The sequence below is a fragment of the Sodiomyces alcalophilus genome, assembly GCF_042370955.1.
Source record: "Sodiomyces alcalophilus JCM 7366 unplaced genomic scaffold ACRALscaffold_8, whole genome shotgun sequence".
In the NCBI taxonomy this organism is placed as follows: Eukaryota; Fungi; Ascomycota; class Sordariomycetes; order Glomerellales; family Plectosphaerellaceae; genus Sodiomyces; species Sodiomyces alcalophilus.
Window position 1 is genome coordinate 1,109,153 of NW_027263539.1, and position 21,372 is coordinate 1,130,524.

The window sequence follows — 21,372 nt, forward strand, 5'->3', positions numbered from 1 at the left end:
CGCGGGATGTAGATGAGTTTTACTGAGTGCAGTTCGCCCCTATCGTAGCCCCTCCGACCCAGCAGGAAACCCTTTATGTGGAATGGCGGCGCCCAGTACCCGTTATGGAAGGGTTCCGAGCTACCCAGATCGAGTATGCGGTATAAACGTAGAAGACGAAAAAGAAGTTGGGCAACATTCCGCCCATGGGACTAGACCTGTCATGGTCGAACAATGTCAACAACCGCGTCGCGTCGGCAATTAATATGGTCATGATGGACCGGAGATGTTGAATGAGACGAGGACATGGACGAGAGTCGGAGAAGAACATTCTCAGACAGCCTCTAGAGACCGTTGTGTAAGGGTGCCTACCTGCCCGTTTGAGCGCGTGGGTACCTAACCTAGGTCGTTCGATACCAGTATCCTGACAAGCAGATTCCGCGGCCAAGATTTCAGGTAGAGTAAGTATATAGGGAGGGCTTGCTTAGGCCGTGCTTCGCTGAAGCCGACTCCTCATCTCAGGGATACCCTCTTGGTGAAGGTACCGTGTTAGAGTGGCCCTCGAGCAAGATAACCCGCAGTCAACAAGCAGCTGGGCAGGTGAAATGAAGGGATCCATCATAATGGCTCGTAGAATACGCCTTTTCTCATGTGGTCCCAAGGCAGGGGGCCGGCCCGTTCGTTTTTTAGAACGGGCTGAAGACTGTTCCTGATATCGGCGCGCGATGCCCCATACCGACCCTGGGGATACGTTGAATTTCAACGCAATAGCCTTCTGACTAAGCCCATCACGATAGGCCTGTGCGACCAGTGTCCGTTTATGAGGCGAATATTCAACGCGCGGCTTCACCGGCTTGGCCGGCTTCGCAGGAGGCATATTCGAATTGTTGTGATTTTGTTCCATGTTGAAGGTGTTGTGGACCTTGTGGTGTTGAAAGTGGGAAAACGCGTTGGTACGCGTTGGTGGGACATTCGATTGGGTACCTACCTATATGTACACCTCACTTTTGGCGACCCACTAATATAGCATTGTACAAGCAGTGGACGGCGCAAGGTACTGAGTACAGAGCGTACAGCGCCAGTGCTCGGATTACGGCCGGCAGTGTCACCTCGTTTTCATCATCACGAACTAGTTCCAATCCACGTCAGCAGTAATGAATTACCTGAGGAAGTTGATGCTCTCGCTTTTGAGACCCTTTCGCCTTGAACATTCCATGCCTCCCTTCCTCCTCCTAGCCATAATTGGCCTAAGCTTCTCCTCCCCGGATTCGTTCTCTCAAGATATTCAGGAGCACCGCTGTATTCTGCTTCTTACTATACCCCGTCGATTCTACGACTAGTCGTTATACATACTACACTATACGGCAATAAAAGCTTCCGCCAATACGTTGTATATTTCCCAAGGAACCTGGGAGCGATCAGCATTCCCGCCGCTAAATTTCCATCTGAGCTCCAGTCACCATTGCATTATCCCTTTTCGCTACCGCTATCATCCAACCACCGGTTTCTTTGTCTTTCCCCTTTCTCCCTTTTTTACACTATCCCATTCCTTGTTCTGCCTGTTAATAGTCCCTGCATCGTAGGTGTCTTCTTTTACTTCCATCTTTTTATAACACACCTCACACTTACTAATTGGGGAGCTGGTGGTGCTGATCCCCCTACCCCTCTCTCATCTCGCTCCACATATTCCGTGCGTAAGTACCACTCAGTACAGTAACGAATTACAAAGTACCTACAAAGTACACCGAATCTCACGTCCTCATGTCCACTTCTACCTCAAGGTACTAGTGTAGCGCAGTCGGCCAATGCCAACTCCTTCCAAGGTTTACACCGTCTAGGTACATGGACCCGCGTCACTCGTCCCAGCCGAGTCTCATCAGTGGTTCAAACCTGGCTCCTCCGCCGCGTGCGTTGTGTTGCATCCAATCTACATACTTCGTACTTCCCCCAAATTTCGACATCCTCCTCCCCCGACCTCGACCTCGGCGCACTCGCGAACCCTCCCAATCAATGAGGTATTCTCATGAAAACACCAGCGATCCGACAACCGAGGAGTCGTACCGCTGTTCATCATCTCTCGACCCATCGCACCTTCGCCTCGCTTTCGCGGTTTGGCGTCTTGACCATTCCTGAACTCACGTCCATCCCCATTTCGACGCATGCGACCGATCCTTCATCTCGAACCCCGTCATCGCTTCACCTGCCCTTCAACCGGCTCCCGTCCTTTATTCAACTCGATTTCATACCTCGACCGTCTTATCCCTTCGACCGAACTCGAACTCGAAATCGATTCCGAGACGATAGTCGGGCAGTTGGTTGACACATCCGCTCCGCGGTTGCCACGATGCCCCCCGGCTTCGACCCCAGGAACGGGGCTCCATTCCATGCTGCTTCCCCTCCGAGCAAACGGGACTTGAAATCGTGGTGGAAAGGCTTCAAACTTCCCTCCAAACACCAGGAACCCCATGGTACAACCCCTTCTATTTACGCGTCATCTTCCCCGAAATATTCCCTCGACCCTTTCTACAGTCAAGTCATTCTGGACCTCCAGCTGGACACCACGCTGCACCCGCTCGAGTTGATTCTCGGGGTACATGACGCGCACGTCATTGCCTCCGAGCCTCCTCTCTCGGGCGATGCTACAGCGTCAACGTCCAAAAAGTGTTTCCATTCCCTTGTTGGCTCAGCCAGGTGCTGTGCGCATATCGCATCATGTTGTATCACCACCGCAGGAAATTTCATGACGACTAAGCTTGCTTTAGAAAACACAGGGACCCGTCCGCAAGGCATCTTCGGCGTGCCGCTTCGACAGAGCATCACCTACGCGAACGTTGCCATCTCCCTCGTCGACGAGAACGGCCGGAGCTATATATACGGATACGTCCCGATTGTCGTCGCCAAATGCGGCGTCTTCTTGAAGGAGAAAGGTGAGTCCCTTTCTGTCTCGCTTTTCTGCGTGGGGAGTTGGGGCGAAATTCCGCGTCGTCTTGCGCTGACACGTGCTACTAGCCACCAGCGTTGAGGGCATCTTTCGCCTCAGCGGTTCCGAGAAGCGCATCAAGGAACTTAAGCAGATTTTTGACTCTCCCGACCGCTACGGGAAAGGCCTGGTGTGGGACGGCTACACGGTCCACGATGCCTCCAACCTTCTTCGGAGATACCTGAACGACTTGCCCGAACCCGTAGTGCCGTTGGACCTGTACGAGAAATTTCGAGAGCCGCTAAAGGGGGCCACTAAGCCAATCCTCCCCGATTCAGAGGGCCCGCAACTGGTCGACAACTTTGACGAGGATGCCGCCATCGCCAAATACCAGCAGCTCATTACCGAGCTGCCGCCGCTGAACCGTCAGCTCCTCCTCTACATCCTTGACCTGCTTGCGGTGTTCGCGGCCAAGTCCGACGAGAACAGGATGACGTCTCAGAACCTCGCAGCTATCTTCCAGCCGGGCATGCTTTCTCACCCCGCCCATGCCATGGCCCCCGAAGAATACCGCCTGAACCAATGCGTCATCATCTTCCTTATCGAGAACCAGGACCACTTCCTCATCGGAATGCAAGGCACCGGCACCGACGAGAAGACGAAGCAGGAAATCGAAATGGGGACCCCGCCTGTTGCCGGACCATCGACTCCAAGCCAAGGCCGGCGGTCGGGTCTCGGAAGGTCGGCGTCCAATGCTAGCGCCGGCGCAGAAAGCGTTCGACGGGATGGCACGCACCGAAGGAACCGATCCACGTCGTCGAGACATTCGCGCCACGATGGCGCAACCACTCCAAACAGCCCCGGCCTGGCTGTCACCCCGACTGGCGGACTGGCTAGGAGCAATACCGTACCGTCGAAGAAATCACCCAACCTTCAGGCTGGAAGGTTCCGCGGCCCCAACATCTCTCCCTTGTCTACCGCCAAGGGTCCCGCCCTTCACGAGGCCATCTCTTTAGTACCGACACAGGATCAACCCGGGTCGTCTGAAAGTTCAATCGGCGCGTCCAACACCATCCCGGAGTCTGCGGCTACATCCAGTCTGGCTCCCGGCTCTGTGGGTGGACCAGCCAGGAGCCAGGAGCGTTTGCTGGAACATCCCCAGGACACATCAACACCTACAAGGGAACGGAATCTCCACAGCCTCTTCCAGAGGTCGCCGTCAGGTGAGGCGGAAAAGCGGCAGCCCAACAAACTGAAGAAGAAGCGTCTACCGGGGAGCTTGAACCCTAGCGCGCATAGCTCTAGCACGTCTTTGCAGGGGTCGCACTCGGCGGCGCCGTCACCCGCTGTGGAAGCTCCTAACCCACTAGAATATGCGATGCCTCAGGTCCCCGAGTACGGGCCGAACTTGACGGTACCGTCGCCGGCGGATGCGCAAGGAGAGAACACACAAAAGGCGTCCCAAGGCCCGCCTACCAGCAGCACACTATACCCCGACGATCATCTTCGTTCCAAGAAATCGCCCCCGACTTCACTTCGTTCCTCCGCCAACGACGGATCTGACATGGATGTCATGGAGGAGCCAGTGGCCACGGCAACAGCAGAACCAGAGAAGGACAAGGAGAAGAAAATGCGGTGGAGGCTATCTCGGCACAAGAGAGAGGATATCGGCAGCTCGACGCCTGACGTAACATCGGCACCACTGGGTTTCGTAGGATCCAACGATTACGCCGGAATGAGTGCCACATCCATAGGAAGCTCCATCAACAAACCTCGGAAAAGCCTCACTGGCGAGAGCTCAGATGCATCGCCGTTGGGGGGCGACGTCTCGCACGGCCAAGACGGCAACAGGGATAGAGAGAACAGAGAGGAACTCAAAGGTCCGATCGGCTGGATTCGCCACAAGTATAGAGAAGCGAAGGAAAACGCCGAGCAGCGCCGGACCAAGTCGCCACCACCAGACGGTGAGCGGTCCACCGGTCTCGAAGCGGCCATTCTCCCAGCCAGGGGCAAGAGCATGGAGATGATTAGGGATGAAGCCAATCCGAACCCAGAGAAACAACCGACGACCGCTTCGGCAGCTCCTGAAGCTGCGAAGCCGACGACAGCGCAATTCGCGGAGCAGGCCCCAGTTCCCGAGAAGCAGGACGAAGGCAAGCAGTAGGCGTGTGAGTGTGCTTGGATTCAGCGATTTTATTCGAAGACGGTCAACTCTGCGTTTGGGCGAAACAAAGCGGTGCCAGGTTGCTTCTTTGGTTGATATTCTAGGGGCCAAAGGGTGGTGTTTGTTAGGGGATGGAAATGAAAAGGGTCGCCTTATTTTCCCCTCTGTTTCGTCGGCTCCTTTATTATCCAATTCTTTTCGACGGGATATTGGCACAAGGCACAAAGATGTCTTGTGCTTTTCATTTTATTTTTAGCCTGTGAGAATCATAATGCTGGGAGTTTTTTTTTTTTTTCGATTCTTATCAGTTTCCTTTCTCCAAGAAACAAGGCAATGGGTGTTGGTGGCACATGAGAGTGCATTGCTAGTTCGGATCGAGGCTGCGTTGGACAGGCATTCTATGGGCTCCCATCATTGTTCCTAACCCAGCCAGGGAGGAAGTTCAACAGCAGGGTTTCGCCGTATCAGGTTTACAAAAGGCTGAGCGAGAGTGATGACGGGATTCGATCATTGTTGTTCAGGCCTCCTCGTTGTGTCTCGCCTCTGGGACAAGAGGTTTTCGAAAATGTGTCTCATTCTGCCTCTTCTACGATGTCGGGCCGGGAAAGGGGAAGCGAAGAGCTTTATTGCTCGGACAAATTCTCTCGATACCAAGAAAATATCGGGCAAAGTGTTAAACTATTCAACTCTGTGTTGTGATAGACAGGATTGCCTAGTTGAACCCGGCACCGGTGTCTCGATTTAATACCTACCTACGTACTCTTCCTCGCTCTATTTCTCGTTCAGTGAGCCGGTACAGGCGACATTTCCTGAGCAGTACGTCCAGCCTGTTGAAACGGTATCGGTGGTGAAAGAAAGCGGAGACCGGAGAACTCGACTGATTTTGTGAGGTTATTTTCGGCGGATAGTCATCAATGGAGCTGGCCAGGACTGTGACAACACCCTGGACTGTAGTAGGGCCTGGTATGCTTTGGCCGGCGACTCGGTTCCCAAATACATAGCCCTCCGACTAATGGACGGCAAGCTGTTTGAAGAAATTCAGAGATTTGATGATGAATGAAAACCCATGCTGCATTGGCCGGCTTGTTTCAGGGCAAAGGAAGCCTGTAAGCCAATGTAGAATCAAGGCCTCAGGGCAGAGATGTGTAGAGTCGCTCAGTTCGAGTGGGTCATTATAATGTCGGGCAGCTACTCGATAATATGTACAGCGGTTCAAGATTCGTTGTGATTACACGGGGGACGGCTCAGGGGGCGTAATCAGCCGCCGTATACGCCAGTATCCCAGACGACCAACTTGCCTCTCCTCCTCCAGTCTTCGTTAAACAAGCCGTTCCATCCCTCCCACGCCCTCGTCAGATGGACGCCAAGCCCAGCTCCTTGGCCGCGAACGAAAAACTCGTCGAGCCATGGCTCGATACCCTCGAAGCCGACGATAAAGCGAGGGATCCGTTCGGGATGCATCGACTCGCCACCACTTTGATTTTCCTGTGGCGGCCAGAGTTCCCGCCCCAGGAAGCCGACGGGGTCATCGTAGAAGCGGTCTCCTTCGTCGCGATAGGAGGCTCGCTCGGGGGTGTCGGGGTTCGTGTGCAGAGGGGGTTCGCACGTCAGGGCGCGGGCGTGGAGGGCCGGGTGGATGAGGTGGGAGCGCCAGGGCGTTGAGTGGCAAGGGGTGAGAAATAAGGCGAACAGCTCGACCTGTGGGCCGTGGTGACCCTGGTCGGCGGAGAAGGGCGGCAAGGCCTGGGCCTCGGCGGGGTGGAGGCGCTCGAATTCGCGCCGCAGGAAGGCGAGGACGTTCAAAGGCGCGGGCTGGTGGCCCAGGGAGAGGTAAGCGGTCAGAGAGATGTTGAGAGCGAGGGCAGCTTTGAGGAGGCCCTTGCGGCGGAGCTGGGGACGTGGGGCCTTTTCGGGAGAAGAAGCATCAGATGTCGGGACAGGGGCTGGCCGGGTGAAGAAGGCGGCAGCGTAGGGGGCGGCGAGAATATGGAGGGTCGGGAGGAGCGGGTAGATGAAACGGACTTCCTTGTGGGAGATGAGTGAAAGGGCGGTGACCATGGCGTATACGGCGGCGGCGAGGGTGCGCAGGGCCAGGTCCGGGGCACGGGAGCCAACCTTTGGGATTCTGTAAAGCGCGGCGATGACGAACGGGAGGGCGGCGATGCTGAGGAGGGGGATACCCTGGGAGAGGTAGTAGTGCCAAGCATTGCGGCCGTAAAAGACGGCGAGGGAGCGGGAGATGTTGAAATAGAGCCACTTGTACGGAGGGAAAGTCCACTCCCCAAACCAGAGGCGGTCGGACAAGAGGGAGACGGTGAGGGCGAGAGAGCCGCAGAGAGCGATCTCGCGGGCCAGCTCAAGGAGGACGGTGAGGTTGATGGCTGACGACTTGGAGCGGGCGGTGACGAGGGTGGTGATGAGAATAGTGAGCCAGAGTAGAAGGTTGGTAGGGCGGAGGGTCACAGCAAAAGCGGCTAGGATAAGAGAAACACGGAGACTGGATGACAGACAATAAGGACGAAAGATTAGCCTTCTCCTGCTCTGCGGATTTGCATGGTGGGTAGTTGTTCTCTCGGGGGAGGAGAGAAAGAACACACCTGTTTATAGGCCGTAACGCCGGTGAAGAAGACGGCGAATGTGAGGACGGCCCCGACAAGACGGAAGCCTTCGGGTTTTCTTTGACAGCTTCCCGTTCACTGAACAGCTCCCAAGGCCAGTAATAGAGCGCCATGATAGTGAGGGTCGTCTCGAGGGAGTTGGAGAAGGTCCTCGTGGAGCAGAACCACTGAAAAGGGCTACATATGGTCATGAAGAGCTACAAGACGAACGAAAGACATTACATTAGCATCGAGTGCATTTATCGAGGAGAGTGAGAGAGGTAGAGGGAGAGATAGAGGGGAAAAAGAGAGGGGAGTTCTACAGCAAACCAGGAGCTCGTGGAGCTGCGGCCGTACAACTTGACAGCTAGCTGCCAAGTATACCAATCGCTGGCAGCGGCAGATACGACCTGAAGCACCTTCGGGGCAGCTATAAGAATGGATGGTCTCAGATGGATGACCAGCGCAGAAGGGATTAGCCTGGTGAAGCCGTCGGCGATCCAGTAGACGGCAGTAAAGAGGGCTGGATGAAGGGATGAGCGTAGTTGAAGTCTCCATTCCTATAGAGATGGGTGGTCAGTCGGTCAGCCCTAGCCCCCCGTTTTCTTTGTTCCATCACTCAAGTTCAGATATCCTCCTATGCCTCTTAGGGGTAGAGTTGAGGTAATGTCGGAATTTTGGAGAAATCGAGACACGCACCCAGGTCAACCAGGCAGCGCTGGCATCGCCAAAGGCCCTCTGCCAGGCGGGTTCCAAGGCCTGGAAATACTCATCGGGCTGGAAAAAGGTGAGAAGCCAGTAGGCATTGAAAGCACGGATAACTAGAAGCCTGTAAAAGACGGAAGAAGGGGAAGAAGTGGTGGTAACGGGGGCGCGCTCGTCTGAAACTGCCTTTAGGGGTCTGGGGGTATGAGAGCCGATGGAAGCCATGGCAGCGGAATAGGTGGGCGGTTTGGGGGTGAGAAATCCGAGAAATTATCGACTACATGTCCCTCAGTTTGACATTGAAATGAGGAACGGACGCAATCAAGAAAGAGGTCTTCAAGGGAAAAGTTCGCCCCGTCAACTTTTCGCCGTGTTTTTACTCGAATAGGTTCTCGAGATGGACAGACAGACGTGCTTTGGTGTCGACTTTCGAGGTTGAATTGCTGGATTTATGCGGGCCATTGCACAGAAAGTAGAGAGTACTTAAAAACACCGGTGCAAAAGCACTGGGAAACTAGGTACAGTATACAACACACTTTACCTGTCTCTGTCTACCTTATGTAATATGAGGTTCAGGTTAAGTTTCATTGGATAGACGCTAGTCTTACAAACCCTCGAGCGTTGATTGGCCGAGCGGCTTATGCACCATCATGCATCGATTTCGATTCCAAAGCCGCCCTCGACCCCAAAGGTTCTGCATATGTAAATCTAAGCATTCTCTCCCCCAAAAGAACGGAAACGAGACCTGAATCATCGCCAATTATTCTCGAGAAAAGATGGCAGATAGGAAGAGACTTGGAGTTTTCGATTCGGAGTACTCCGAAACGTGGGTGTTCCCTCTTCCACATCTTCCCTAGGCAGGTACTCAAAAACAACACCACTCCATTGTAGCGACTTGCTTCGTACATCCCCCCCAAGAACAAGTACTTCGTACATACCTACTTCGTAGAACCCTGAGGGAACATCCCCCGCGCGGCTCCGGCCAAGTGAATAACGGGGCAAATGTGACATAGGTATGTACACTACATACAACCACGACACACGACACGCTTTCCTTCGGCAGGCGGGCGGCGCATGTGACCAATTGGCTGGGACGGGATGGAAAGCGCTTGTGTCATGGGCTCATGGCCGTCATGGCTTACCCGCTTCGAGCCGCTTAAACCTGCGCTTAGGGGTAATCTCGGTGGGGACGGACTCGGAGCACAGAGCTCGCGGTTCCTTGGCCTCGCCTCTGACATTCTTCGCCGGTGCCGCAGTCCCCAAACAAGTGCCATTGCGCAATTAACTTGTATCTTCCCAGTAGAGAAGCTCCTTTACATGAGACCGATCTCCCCTGGGCCTTCCATGACACAGCCTTTCTATCGGTCCATAGTATATCTACCCGGAAAGGACCCCGCGATTTTTGCCCCTCACTTTAGTTGATCAAATCAACTCGACATCTTGCCAAATTCTCCCTCAGACGACCAACTTACCTACTCGATCGCACTTATACAACCACCCTAGTTAGGCCTGCTTTTCGCCAGTGCCTTCTCGTCTTTCCCCGTCCGTCGCATACCCTTAGCCATGGCTCCTCACCCAAACGGCGCCGCTCCCTCGTCCAGCGGAAACGGTGACGTACCGACCAGGTTCCACGCCGTCTCGACCGACTCTGCCATCGCCGCCGAGAACGAGTATGCCGCCCACAATTACCATCCCCTCCCCGTGGTTTTCGCCCGCGGCCAGGGCATCCACGTCTGGGACCCCGAAGGTCGCCAGTACATCGACTTCCTCTCTGCCTATAGCGCCGTTAACCAGGGCCATTGCCACCCGGCTCTAGTCAAGGCCCTCGCCGACCAGGCGGCCCGCCTGACCCTCACCTCCCGCGCTTTCTACAACGATGTCTTTCCCCGTTGGGCCGAGAAGGTCCGCCAAGTCTTCGGCTTCGACATGGTCCTACCCATGAATACCGGTGCCGAAGCTGTCGAGACGGCCGTCAAAATTGCCCGCAAGTGGGCTTACAAGGTCAAGGGCGTTCCCCAGGGCAAGGCCCTCGTCTTTTCCGTCCAGGACAATTTCCACGGCCGTACTGTGCGTATCCCCCCCTCGCGTCCTCTCTTTCCCCCCCCTTTAACCAAGTCCGGTTGACATCCCCCGGAAAAGACAAAAGGACGCTTCGGCTAACGCAAAGTCGCCTCTACTCTCCAGATGACTGCCATCTCCCTTTCCACCGATCCTGAGTCCCGTGACAACTACGGCCCCTACGTTCCGAACATCGGTGCCTTCTCTCCATCGACGGGCAAGCCTATTCGCTACAACAACATTGCCGATCTTGAGGAGGTTCTTGAGGCCCACGGCAAGGAGACGGCTGCCTTCATCGTCGAGCCCATCCAAGGCGAGGCCGGCGTGGTGGTCCCCGATGACGACTACCTGAGCAGGGCCCACGCCCTGTGCAAGAAACACAATGTAGTTTTCATCTGCGACGAGATCCAGACGGGCATCGGCCGCACCGGCCGCATGCTGTGCTCCGAGTGGTCTGGCATCAAGCCCGACATGGTGACCCTCGGCAAGGCCATCTCGGGCGGCATGTACCCCGTGTCAGCCGTCCTGGCGAGCCGCGACATCATGCTCGTCGTCGAGCCCGGCACCCATGGCTCTACCTACGGCGGTAACCCCCTCGGATGCGCCGTGTCTATGCGCGCCCTCGAAATCATGGAAGAGGAGGACCTCACGGCTCAGGCCGAACGGCTGGGTCATATCTTCAGAGAAGCCATGGCTGCATTCAAGTCGCCCATCATCCAGACAGTCCGCGGCAAAGGCCTCCTCAACGCTATCGTGATTGACGAATCGGCCACCTCTGGAAGGACGGCTTGGGACCTGTGCATCTTGTTGAAGGAAAAGGGGCTCTTGGTAAGTCGGAACCAGCAGGTCATCATCGTCGTTTGGGATTGAGGGGAAGCAGTCGACCAGTGGCTAACCAATCTCTCGTCTATTAATCATAGGCCAAACCGACACATGGGAACATTATCCGATTCGCGCCCCCGCTCGTTATCACCGAGACGGAGCTTCGAAAGGCGATTGGCATCATTGGCGAAGCCTTGAAAGAGTTGCCAAATGCACCCAAGACCGCGGGCCAATAGTGGCCTTCAGCAAGAAAGAGGTGCATCTGGAAGCGTCCAGGCGCGCCACTGTCTGGTCATCCAACCCCGAAAACAACCGATGGCAAATATTATTAGAGAGTCAAGTAAGCCAGAAAGAAGTGTGGACTGAAGGAAAGGGAGAAGGTCGAGTGTGCAAGAAGGTAGCCGTCAAGGGCCTTCTGCAGACCCTTCTTCTCTCGGCTGATCCAACACGAAGACTAGATACAAACATTGTCGCAATGGGGACCTAGAATTGACAAAAGAGGGTAGGGTTCGATTCTAGGCTGGTTCTCAGGGCTTGTGCTGGGAGTGAGGAGTAGAAGCATGGCTGACACTTTCCTGTCTGTCTCGTTCCCCGAAAACAAGCATGTCGCTAGAAATTGGGATTAGAGGCGTGACGTGCTTTCCCCCCATTTCTGTGAGGGGCGGTAATGGAGGGTTGCTGCGGCAGCTGCGCCGTGGTCCAGGGGATGGGAGTCCCTTTTCTTCCATTCTTCCATTCTGGCACCAGTTGTATCTACACTATTACCTAGTGGGTTTCCCCTGGAGTTGAGGTGCGGGACCCTCTTGTCTAGACAATCGTGAGCACAGGGTCATTATAGGGGTAGAGTCCTCCTTGAGGAGAAAAGGTCTGTTCCTTTTGGTTGGGATCTCCTGTTCTCCGTCTCTTCTCTTCTGCCTTCCGCGCCCGAAATATGGAACTGCCCATCCAGGAGACGGACAAAGAGACGGCGCGTCTTGCCTAATATGTTGATATACTTGATGTACATATATATGGATGGGAGCTAGCTTGTCGCGGGATGGATCTGGCGTCGCCTCGCGCAGGTGGGGATGAGCTGAAACGTACACGTACTGTATAAACATGGTGTAGACATTGGTGGTTTGGATATGGGGAATGAAGAGTGCCTGGCCTTAGGTTAGGTAGTGTATGTAGAGTCGGGATGCCTGTTGGGATGACAAGTTAAAAGGTGCAGATGCTATAACGTGTTAGTGAGACGCATGTCTTCTCTATGTTGGCTGGAATTCTTTCCTTGGCCATGTGCCTGCTATCTACGTTGTACGGACTGGTGTGGTGGACTGCATCTACCGGGTGGATGCAGGGCGTTGGCCAACCATCGGCGGCGAGGGGGCGTTTTCCAAGGTTGATAACCGGAAATGTGTTTGACTTGATGTCGCTCGTTGAACCCTGATTACTCAAAGAGAATCTGCAGGGAGCCGTTTGGCCGCAACATCACGGTAAAGAGGATGAATGGAAATCGATTATGTTTTCTTCCACCAAGACGAAGACGCTGTGGATATGCGGAGCTTCTCTTTTGAGTAACAGTTATACACAATCCGTCTTCTCTTCGAGCCTAACAAGAGGTTGCCTACTCTCCAGTCTAAAGATCCTCATCATTTCAGGATATCATACCGGAGTCGGCTATTAGGAAACTTGGCTGTGCCTGATTCTTCAGGGGAATCCCCCCTCGTGCATACAACGTACACTGCGTACACGTTATGGCCAGCTTTTACGATGACATCAACTACGAGATCATCCGCGATTGCCTTAAAGGGGAAAGACCCTGGCTAAATTGAAGGACGATAGATACCTGGAGACAAACAACAGAAGGGGGTGCTAATACCCCAATCGACTACCTAGAAGTTAACCAAGGTATGTACTCCGTTCCGTACAGTGTTCAGTTATGTAGGTACTCCGTACAACAAAGAGAACGCGCCACTACCACCAATCAAGAATGGGTTATGGGAATGCCTGGAAGATCCCCTTGCCTACCACAAGCCACGCGTGATTCACTTTCACCAAAGTCGTGGGATGACATCCTACTTGAACCCCCTGACCCAACTCGGCCCCACTAAGGATCGCGTCACGAGCACGCCTTCAGCTGTGGGGGGGGGGGGGGGGGGGGGGTTTTCTACTTCCGCTTCCTCCGCACTTCGTATTTTGTTTCTTTTTGAGCATATCATCCCAGTCGCAATGCAGTAGCGGACAAACACGGCCAAAACTCGGGGACGAAAATACCATCAGAAGCGGCCTCGATGCCTTCCGCGCATCGTTCAGTCGGTCAGAGCATCATGTGAAATCCAGGCGCGGTCCAGCAGCTTGAATAAGAAGGAAGACGACCCAACGTATTACAGTGTGTTCCTTCTGACGTCAAGTTGGCCCCTAAGATTAGCGGCCCCGTGGGACTCTCGACTTCGACGACTTCGACTTCGAGCGCGTTGAAGCCTCTCCTGGGATCAGACCTCTGGGATCAGACTTCGCCGACGAACCAGACGATAGGGGTTTCCGGAATGGCGTCTATAATGCTGCTGCCAAATCTGCCTCTTCCCCCCAACAGACGCCGTGGGTCACGTATCCATCGTAGCAGCTGGAAAGGGGGCAGCCGGAGGACTGTCTGCGTCGTGTCTGACAATGCGGGGGGGAGTAGACATCTATCGGTATGGCTGAATCGTCGCCAACCGCACCTGGTGCCTACCATTACAATCGTACGTACCTCATGTTCGCGGCTCATATCTCGCATCGTCGTGCAGGCTCGAGAACATTAGACTCGCCATCAGTTCGTCCTCTGCAAACCCACGGCCTCGTGGAACTCGGTAACCTGGGTGACCACGTTTCTCCCCGCCCGCCACTCTCCCGGAATCCCTGTGCCAGCGGCCGCCGAACTGCTTCAAGCAGCACGGAACGCTCAAAGTCAATCAACATTACAGCGCCCGTCTCCTTGTCGACCAGGGTGTTTGGACTCCGTACGTCCTTGTGAACCACGCCTTCCCCCCGTGAATCGCCCGTAGAGACTCGAGCACCTTGTCCTCGAGTGTCCTTTGCATGCCGGCTGTCATCTCCATCTCAATCGAATCGATGTCATGTCCCCGATACGTAGATCATCGTCCGCCTCTCTAGCGCTGTGTCGTCGCCTGATCGGTACACGCAGATTTGGTCTGGTCGTAGTGGGTTGGCGCCCTGTTAGTGGCCTGTGTGTGGTGTCGATGCATTCTCTCGAGCAGCCACTTCTTCAGCGACGTCGCTAATAGCATGAGGGCGGTTCTCAAACACGATCCCGCTTCCTATATCAAAGGCGTCATGGAATTCCTCCACCTGCTTGAACTGTTCGACAATCACTCGGACGGGATCTTCCACGCTGTTATGCATAAAGTACTTGAGCGTCTTCTCGTTGGCAATCGATCGCTGCGAAACCCTTTCCCAGACCAGCCAGGAAACTTCGGGTCTCAAAAGCCCGGGCCTGGCCTCGGTTGGGAAGCATTCGTATATCATATCAAAGATGCTTCTCTGTTGGTCCAAAAAGTGTGGCCAGGGCTCAAGGCTAGTTGGCACAGCTTATTGCGAGGATTGGTGATGGAAACCCGCGTCGTTAGCTGTCGATCTCTTATCAATCTTTCCGAACAGCTTCATGAGCTCTCGCTCTTCAGCCTCCCGAGCCACAGGACCGTAGGCATCCGCGTCCTGTCAACTCGCCATTTAGTAAATACACGAGCTAATTAGCGAACCAAACAAACCTTACAGTGGGGACATCTATGGAAGTCAGGTTGAAGATGGCTAGAGCATAAATGGCGGTTACAGAGCACGCAGTCGCCGAGAGTGCGGACAGCCGGTCTACGGCAGTTCTCAAAATCACACGTCCATAAAGGCATGATCTTAAACTCTTCGCAGAGTAATGGGATGGGGAGTAAGAGCTCTCCTGGGACGAAGATGAATGCCGGACGAGGACCTTATTAGCGATCGGCTCTCAAGGCCAAATATGAGCCTGCGTGTCACGCCGTTGCGGAAGTCAGCCTGGTCGTTGGGGGAAAATGCCATTGATGCCTTGGCATTATTGTTATGGACCAGGCCTCTGGATCTGTTCGTGCGACGCGGTTGCCCCGGCTGGTCCCCGACGCGCCCTTGACCAACATCCCTCCTGAACCACACATGTGTGTACCGTTGCCACGCCTGCAACGACTCCGAGCCACCCCAACTCACCATGACAAATCAAGTGGAAGTACCCAGTAAAATACTAGAGAATGATTGTGCTTGGTTATGGGCTTTTGTCATGGGTTATCCGCGTCGACACCGTGGCAATATGTAGGTATGTTATTATCCGGCAGGGGAATTAACAATGTATAAGCGACTAACACTGTATTGCGGCGAATCTCACGACTGTATCGTCCCGTTTTACGGAGTTATTAGATGGTAATGTTCTACTAGGATTTCAGAAGAAAAGCTCGATCAGACAGTACTGCACAAGAAACCGCCAGCCGATCCTGTGACAGCTTCGTCTTCGCTGGGCCGAGCAAATCGTCAGGGGCGTCGCTTTTCTCCATAGTAAGAGCGTCTTGCACGGCGGTCTGTCATGCAATAATGGTTTCCTCGGCTTGGACTTGAACGCCAGGATCGGAGATTTTGCAGGCTTACCCATCGACGGATCGCCATCCTGGTAGTGTACGAGATGGGCCACGCCCTCCCTAGCAACTGATCAGTAGCTGTGAAGCGAGTGGTTTTCGCCCTAGGATCGACGTTATATATATAAGTTGATAACCGATCACACTCCATTTCACGACACAAATGAGTCTGAGAGTAAGAGATATTCAATCAAGGCCAGTTTCCGTCCCTAGACGATATGCCAGTGGTTAGACAGGTTATTCGCTGGTGCTGGACCGGATAGCACAGCATAGTGAGAGGATGCAAATCTCAACTCACGTGTCTCTTGTTCTGACACTATTTCCTTATGCTTTCTGGAAATATCTCCTGATATACCTGTCCTTTCTCAGTGGCCCTGACGCTTTGGCCAAGTTGTGAAATATGTCGTATGCGTTGTGAAGTAGAGAAAGCCCGTGTAGCAGGGATGAACATACTCGAAGATACTCGAAAACACTCGAATACGCCCCTTTCCTTACGAGTCGCACTTTATACCTGTTAATAAGCCATGATCGCAGAATCGAGTGCCTAGGACATGAGCCCCGTTGCTTATGAATATCATACCATCGGCCGCCAGTCATGTGAAGGATCGATCGATCAGGCCGGTTTCCCAACCCTGAGAAGTTTTGCTTCGTGACTTGATTTCTTGTTACTACGAATATCTTCAGACAGAACTACAGTGCGAGGATATCAAAGACTGTGTTATTTACTGTGTGTCAAGTACCTGCGCCCACGCCACGCCACGCCCTCCACCTGACACTGACAGGAAGGGGGTCACCTCAGTCAATGTGGAGGTGGAGACGAGAAGTGGAGCTGCGATTGCCAGTCATATCGTACTTCGTCCGCAACTTTGGAAACGCCTCCCAATCTCATGAGCGCCGCCTGAAGGTCGGTCGTGGACCCTGTTTTTTCCACTTCTTCAAGTGTCCCGTGTCCTTCATCTGCTTCTCTCCACCTCCTTAACCTTTTAACCTACAGTGTATCTGTTTCTGAAACTCAGATCCCTCCACTGCCCCTCCCTTTATTAACTCTTCCAACCGCATCTTTACCTATATTGAGGTGGGTTATCAGCACCAGTATATCGCCGCCTTATCTTCCATATCCTTATCGCCTCCGCATCCCTGTCATCACTTTAACCCCCTAACCCCACCTCAAACCCACTCCCCCAAAAAGACCCCCCTGTACCTAATCCCCATCATCACCGAGTCACCGACGCCTCGCAACACCATCTACTGAGCATACCCGCCCTTCAAAGTTCGACCGCTCTTCCAGCTCTACTGGTTCCGAGTCATTAATTTGATCTTGGTTCAGTCTGTTTCCTCCCTAAAGGTACTTCTGGTTTCTTTACCCGTTGATACGGCATTCGATGAAGCTTCACTGGAACATCCCAGCTTACCTTGGGTTGCGCAGCTACAGATACCTACGTTCCGCTCTGCGTCACCCAGTCCGGCCGTCCTGGGCTGCCGTTTTCCGTACTTGACCCTCACATCCCGATTTTATACGCAAGAAGTCTACCAAATCCAAAGCCACTCGCCTTTACGCCTGGGGGTGTGTGCCCTCCATCTTGATTCTATCCTCCGCATCGCGATTCATCCCCTTGTCTTTACGTTGTACGTTGGCACAAGGGGTCTTCTGCTCCATCCCCCGACATCCTCGTCGACTCGGCACCGAGATAGGCGCATCCACCTATCGGATGCCTGCTGGCGTGTCTACACTCTCGTTGGTCCGCTGCCACGAAGCATCAGCACGACACACCGACTAGACCGCTAGCCAGCCTCGTCCCTCGTCCTTCACAGCCACTTCGAACTCGACCTTCCTCCTTATACTGCTGCGATTAGTCTCAACTTCTCGCCCTTATTTTTGCCTCGATAGAACACCATATATATGACGACAGCACCTGTCGGTCGAGTTATCTAAATCCTCGAGGCCTCCCTAGGCATACTTCCCTGTCCTGGACAAGCTTAACAGGAAAGCAATATGGTGGACCGACTTCCTTCCACCTCCACGGCTCGGGGCCGCCGTGGTGATGCTGCCGAGGCCAGTGATCGTGTCGGTGACTTTAGGATAGATGCCGAAATTGGAAAGGGTAGCTTTGCGACGGTATACAGGGGATACCACAGGGTTAGTGACGCCCCATATTTCCCCTTTCTGCATCAGCTGGCTTGCTCTTCCGTGTTCTCTCCGCGTGTTTTCCACCTGTTCTAGGGTCCGTACTCGCGCCTTGGGTATTTACCCGAGGGTGGTGTGCGTTCACCAAGTTCGTTGGCCAAGTGCCTGGAGAATACAGAGGCATGATAGTATGAAGGCTGCTGACAACATTTGCAGACATCCAATGCCCTCGTTGCCATCAAATCGGTCGAGCTCAGCCGACTCAACAAGAAGCTCAGGGAGAATTTGTACAGCGAAATCAAGATTCTCAAGACCCTGCGGCATCCTCACATTGTCGCCCTCCATGACTGCATCGAGTCAGCCACACACATCAACCTCGCCATGGAATACTGTGAATTGGGAGACTTGTCCATGTTCATCAAGAAGCGCGACAAATTGGGCACTAATCCTGCAACCCACGATATGGCCCGCAAGTATCCCGCTGTTCCCAATTCAGGCCTCCACGAGGTTGTGGCCCGTCATTTCCTCCAGCAACTCGCCAGCGCCCTCCAGTTCCTCCGGGCGCAAAACTATGTCCACCGGGATGTCAAGCCGCAGAATCTCCTTCTTCTCCCGTCTCCGGGGTTCCGGGAGCAAACCACTCGGACCATTCTGTCGGGAAGTGACGACTCTCTGATACCCAACGCCGGGCTCGCCTCGCTGCCCATGCTCAAGCTGGCAGACTTTGGATTCGCCCGGGTCCTGCCGTCCACCTCCCTAGCCGACACCCTCTGCGGCTCCCCACTGTATATGGCGCCGGAGATTCTTCGATACGAACGATATGATGCCAAAGCAGACCTCTGGTCCGTCGGAACGGTGTTGTACGAAATGGTGACGGGCCGCCCGCCTTTTCGGGCAAGGAACCATGTCGAGCTACTGAGGAAAATCGAGGCTAGCGAGGACAGGGTGAAATATCCCAAGGATGCCCAAGTCAGTAAAGAGATGGTGAAGTTGATCAGCAAGCTGCTCACACGTAATCCTGTCGAGCGGATGAGGTTCGAAGATTTCTTCAACGACCCTATCGTTGTTGGACCGATTCCTGGTGTTGTGGAAGACGACCTTCCAGCACAGCCGCCAGCGACAATACCAGCGGTCGTACCAGAACGGCGGGCGACGAGAGATGTCGAGACTGCGGCCAAGGCGGAACAGGACCCGTCCATGAATCGTCGCGCATCCTACAGGCATCAGACTGAAGAGACACGGCAAAAGGAGGCCCAGTCAGCTCAGCCCACCCGAGAGCCACTCTCGAGGTCTCCCCAAGTAGAAGCTCCCGGGGTATCACGATACCAACGAGCGTCCCGTGAGAGCACACCACGGCCGGAGGCCGGACAAGGACTCGGCATCCGTCGACCAGGGCCTCCACCGTCATCTGTGTCCGCTCCTTCCAGGCCACATCGAGTCGCTAATCCTTTGAGTTCCCGTCCCACTGCTCGTGCAACCCCTTCGCCTCCATCGTCGTTCCTCCACGACGATGGGGTCCGAAGCAGGGCGCGGCCCGTTGGCGAAGCTGAGTTGACCGAACAGGAAAAGGCAGCACAGGACGTGGCTTTCGAGCGCGACTACGTGGTCGTTGAGAAGAAGCATGTCGAGGTGAATGCGTTTGCGGACGAGATGGCGGCGAGCCCGCGCCTTCAGGTCTCGCCCAAGAGCGGTCAGATGATTCGACGGGCAACGCAACAAGGCACGCCAACATCCACGTCGGGCGCGGTTCGAGCACAGCCATCGCACGCCATACAAATGGCGCAGGGACGAGGGCCCGGTCACGAACGTCGTGGGTCGTACGAGAAGATTTTCAGCGGGAGCCCCGGGTCGGCACCGGGTTTCATCACCAAAGCCATCCAAGATGCCAGTGTCCGGCTTTTCGGCTTCAAGGTGCCGCATCACGTCCTCAGCAAAGGACAGTCGCCACCGCAGATCTACAGCGCCTTCCCGGCGTATCCCACTCCGCCTAGCCATGTCGGCTTGCTCGAGGACGGCAGGCAAGAAGCGCCTACGGGCGAGGATACCCGTGCGGTGAAGCTGATCCAAGAACTGGCGCATCGCAGCGACTGCGTGTACGGGTTCGGCGAGGTCAAGTTCAAGCAGCTTGTTCCGTTGGCGCCATCGACCGACCTGGCGCTAGGAGGTGTTCCGGCTGATGAAGCTTCGGAGGAGGACGGGTTGACACTGGAAGCCGTCATCGTCCTGTCAGAGGAGGCGCTCGTGCTTTATGTCAAGGCGCTGACGCTGCTGGCCAAAGCCATGGACATTGCCCACGTCTGGTGGACGCGGAGGACGCAGGGCGAGGCGGGGACCATGGCGGTCGACATGGCGAAGGATACCCTGGCCCAACGGATGAACTCGACGGTGCAGTGGGTCCGTGGGCGCTTCAACGAAGTCCTCGAGAAGACGGAAGTGGTGCGATTGAAGCTGATTGAGGCGCAAAAGCAACTACCCGAAGACCATGCGAGCCATCCGAGTAATCATGGTGTGCACTTGGGATCCTCGACGGCATCCGAAACGAACCAGGTCTACCTCACGCCGGGCATCAGCGCCGAGAAGCTGATGTACGACCGCGCTCTGGAAATGAGCAAGCGGGCCGCGATCGACGAGATTTCCAATGTTGGCCTTGAGGGATGCGTCATATCCTACGTCACGGCAATCTACATGCTCGAGGCGGTGCTCGACACAGATGACGACAGTTTCAAGAGGCGATACTCAACGTCTGGCGAACAGGCCGCGGGAGACTCGTCCAATTCGCTGGACACTGATGACCAACAGGTTGTGAGGCGAAGTAAGTTCTTTCTTCCACACATGGCACCATATTCAAGACAGGAGTCCGTGAGGAGGCTGACATGTCAAACAATAACAGTGATTCAAATGATCTCCGCTCGGTTGGCCATGGTCCGAAAGAAAATGGCGACCATTGCGGAAGCGTCGAAGTCTGAACAAGCGTATCATGGCACGAGCCGCAACCGAAGCGGAGACTCCACACCGCGCAGCCTGCCGTCGCAGGCCTCATAAGTCGCACCGGCCGTGGGATTGCCGTCGTGTCACAACGCGACGCCACGGGGTAGCGGCTCGAGGACTTGGCCCAGCAGAAAGGCCAGGTGGTCCCTATATCCCGTACGAAACCCCGGATGGCCCTCGGACAGGATCAGCGAGGACCAGGGCAACGGGGTCATGGAGTTGCACGCCGACGTGTTTGCCCTATTTTGTGGGCGTTTCGGGTAGAGGCTAGCATAAGATGGTTTCAGGCGACCATCTTCAACGACTCGTCCTTCGTATCGTTTTTTTTCTTCTCTTTCTCCCGGTTGATATCTGCTTTCCACGAGACTTACTTCTGCGGCAATTTG

At 54.7% G+C, this 21,372-nt stretch overlaps 10 protein-coding genes across 10 annotated transcripts in view; 6 read left to right on the plus strand and 4 right to left on the minus strand.

Annotated features, from left to right (window-relative positions):
- The window catches only part of ACRALDRAFT_1095042 (uncharacterized protein), a gene marked incomplete at its 5' end in the record, with an annotated part of 3,264 nt that extends 2,368 nt beyond the window's left edge, over positions 1-896 (plus strand). The window contains one exon of the mRNA XM_071019756.1: positions 283-896. Within this exon, the coding sequence (XP_070871675.1) occupies positions 283-327 (45 nt within the window). The 3' untranslated portion in view covers positions 328-896. The remainder of the gene's footprint in view (positions 1-282) is intronic.
- Positions 146-896, minus strand: ACRALDRAFT_2140907 (uncharacterized protein). The gene has a single exon (XM_071024173.1). It carries the CDS (start codon positions 881-883, stop codon positions 464-466), a length of 420 nt encoding a protein of 139 aa, XP_070871676.1. The 5' UTR covers positions 884-896; the 3' UTR covers positions 146-463.
- A 237-nt stretch (positions 897-1,133) lies between these two features.
- Positions 1,134-2,299, plus strand: ACRALDRAFT_213032 (uncharacterized protein; the record flags this gene model as incomplete). The annotated part of the gene is made up of 7 exons (XM_071023997.1): positions 1,134-1,278; positions 1,354-1,490; positions 1,549-1,558; positions 1,620-1,669; positions 1,720-1,742; positions 1,803-1,994; positions 2,032-2,299. 7 exons carry the CDS (start codon positions 1,134-1,136, stop codon positions 2,297-2,299), a joined length of 825 nt encoding a protein of 274 aa, XP_070871677.1.
- Positions 2,300-2,323: 24 nt separating this feature from the next.
- Positions 2,324-5,063, plus strand: ACRALDRAFT_1072529 (uncharacterized protein; the record flags this gene model as incomplete). The annotated part of the gene is made up of 3 exons (XM_071017990.1): positions 2,324-2,675; positions 2,751-2,906; positions 2,989-5,063. 3 exons carry the CDS (start codon positions 2,324-2,326, stop codon positions 5,061-5,063), a joined length of 2,583 nt encoding a protein of 860 aa, XP_070871678.1.
- Positions 5,064-6,194: 1,131 nt separating this feature from the next.
- Positions 6,195-8,590, minus strand: ACRALDRAFT_1052426 (glycosyltransferase family 22 protein; the record flags this gene model as incomplete). Its single annotated transcript, XM_071015729.1, has 4 exons — positions 6,195-7,560; positions 7,661-7,878; positions 7,984-8,220; positions 8,360-8,590. The coding sequence occupies 4 exons, from the start codon at positions 8,588-8,590 to the stop codon at positions 6,321-6,323; spliced, it is 1,926 nt and encodes a 641-aa protein (XP_070871679.1). The 3' UTR covers positions 6,195-6,320.
- A 1,338-nt stretch (positions 8,591-9,928) lies between these two features.
- Positions 9,929-11,481, plus strand: ACRALDRAFT_2112985 (uncharacterized protein; the record flags this gene model as incomplete). Its single annotated transcript, XM_071023608.1, has 3 exons — positions 9,929-10,432; positions 10,550-11,251; positions 11,344-11,481. 3 exons carry the CDS (start codon positions 9,929-9,931, stop codon positions 11,479-11,481), a joined length of 1,344 nt encoding a protein of 447 aa, XP_070871680.1.
- Positions 11,482-11,772: 291 nt separating this feature from the next.
- ACRALDRAFT_213036 (uncharacterized protein) lies at positions 11,773-12,713 on the minus strand (the record flags this gene model as incomplete). Its single annotated transcript, XM_071023998.1, has 7 exons — positions 11,773-11,815; positions 11,881-11,982; positions 12,011-12,392; positions 12,479-12,506; positions 12,547-12,564; positions 12,595-12,646; positions 12,676-12,713. 7 exons carry the CDS (start codon positions 12,711-12,713, stop codon positions 11,773-11,775), a joined length of 663 nt encoding a protein of 220 aa, XP_070871681.1.
- Positions 12,714-12,743: 30 nt separating this feature from the next.
- Positions 12,744-14,395, plus strand: ACRALDRAFT_213037 (uncharacterized protein; the record flags this gene model as incomplete). The annotated part of the gene is made up of 9 exons (XM_071023999.1): positions 12,744-12,843; positions 12,936-12,969; positions 13,034-13,093; positions 13,162-13,363; positions 13,463-13,634; positions 13,705-13,826; positions 13,908-14,233; positions 14,271-14,337; positions 14,378-14,395. 9 exons carry the CDS (start codon positions 12,744-12,746, stop codon positions 14,393-14,395), a joined length of 1,101 nt encoding a protein of 366 aa, XP_070871682.1.
- Positions 14,396-14,440: 45 nt separating this feature from the next.
- On the minus strand, positions 14,441-16,324 carry ACRALDRAFT_213038 (uncharacterized protein; the record flags this gene model as incomplete). Its single annotated transcript, XM_071024001.1, has 11 exons — positions 14,441-14,811; positions 14,839-14,938; positions 14,992-15,099; positions 15,137-15,392; positions 15,423-15,449; positions 15,610-15,624; positions 15,717-15,755; positions 15,814-15,943; positions 16,020-16,042; positions 16,108-16,166; positions 16,229-16,324. The coding sequence occupies 11 exons, from the start codon at positions 16,322-16,324 to the stop codon at positions 14,441-14,443; spliced, it is 1,224 nt and encodes a 407-aa protein (XP_070871683.1).
- A 1,542-nt stretch (positions 16,325-17,866) lies between these two features.
- On the plus strand, positions 17,867-20,861 carry ACRALDRAFT_2029834 (uncharacterized protein; the record flags this gene model as incomplete). Its single annotated transcript, XM_071020620.1, has 3 exons — positions 17,867-18,010; positions 18,215-20,810; positions 20,848-20,861. 3 exons carry the CDS (start codon positions 17,867-17,869, stop codon positions 20,859-20,861), a joined length of 2,754 nt encoding a protein of 917 aa, XP_070871684.1.
- Between the last annotated feature and the right edge of the window lie 511 nt (positions 20,862-21,372).

What these genes read in the sequence shown, in the direction of transcription:
- ACRALDRAFT_2140907 (XM_071024173.1), bottom strand. Translation starts at nt 883, where the DNA reads ATGGAACAAAATCACAACAATTCGAATATGCCTCCTGCGAAGCCGGCC.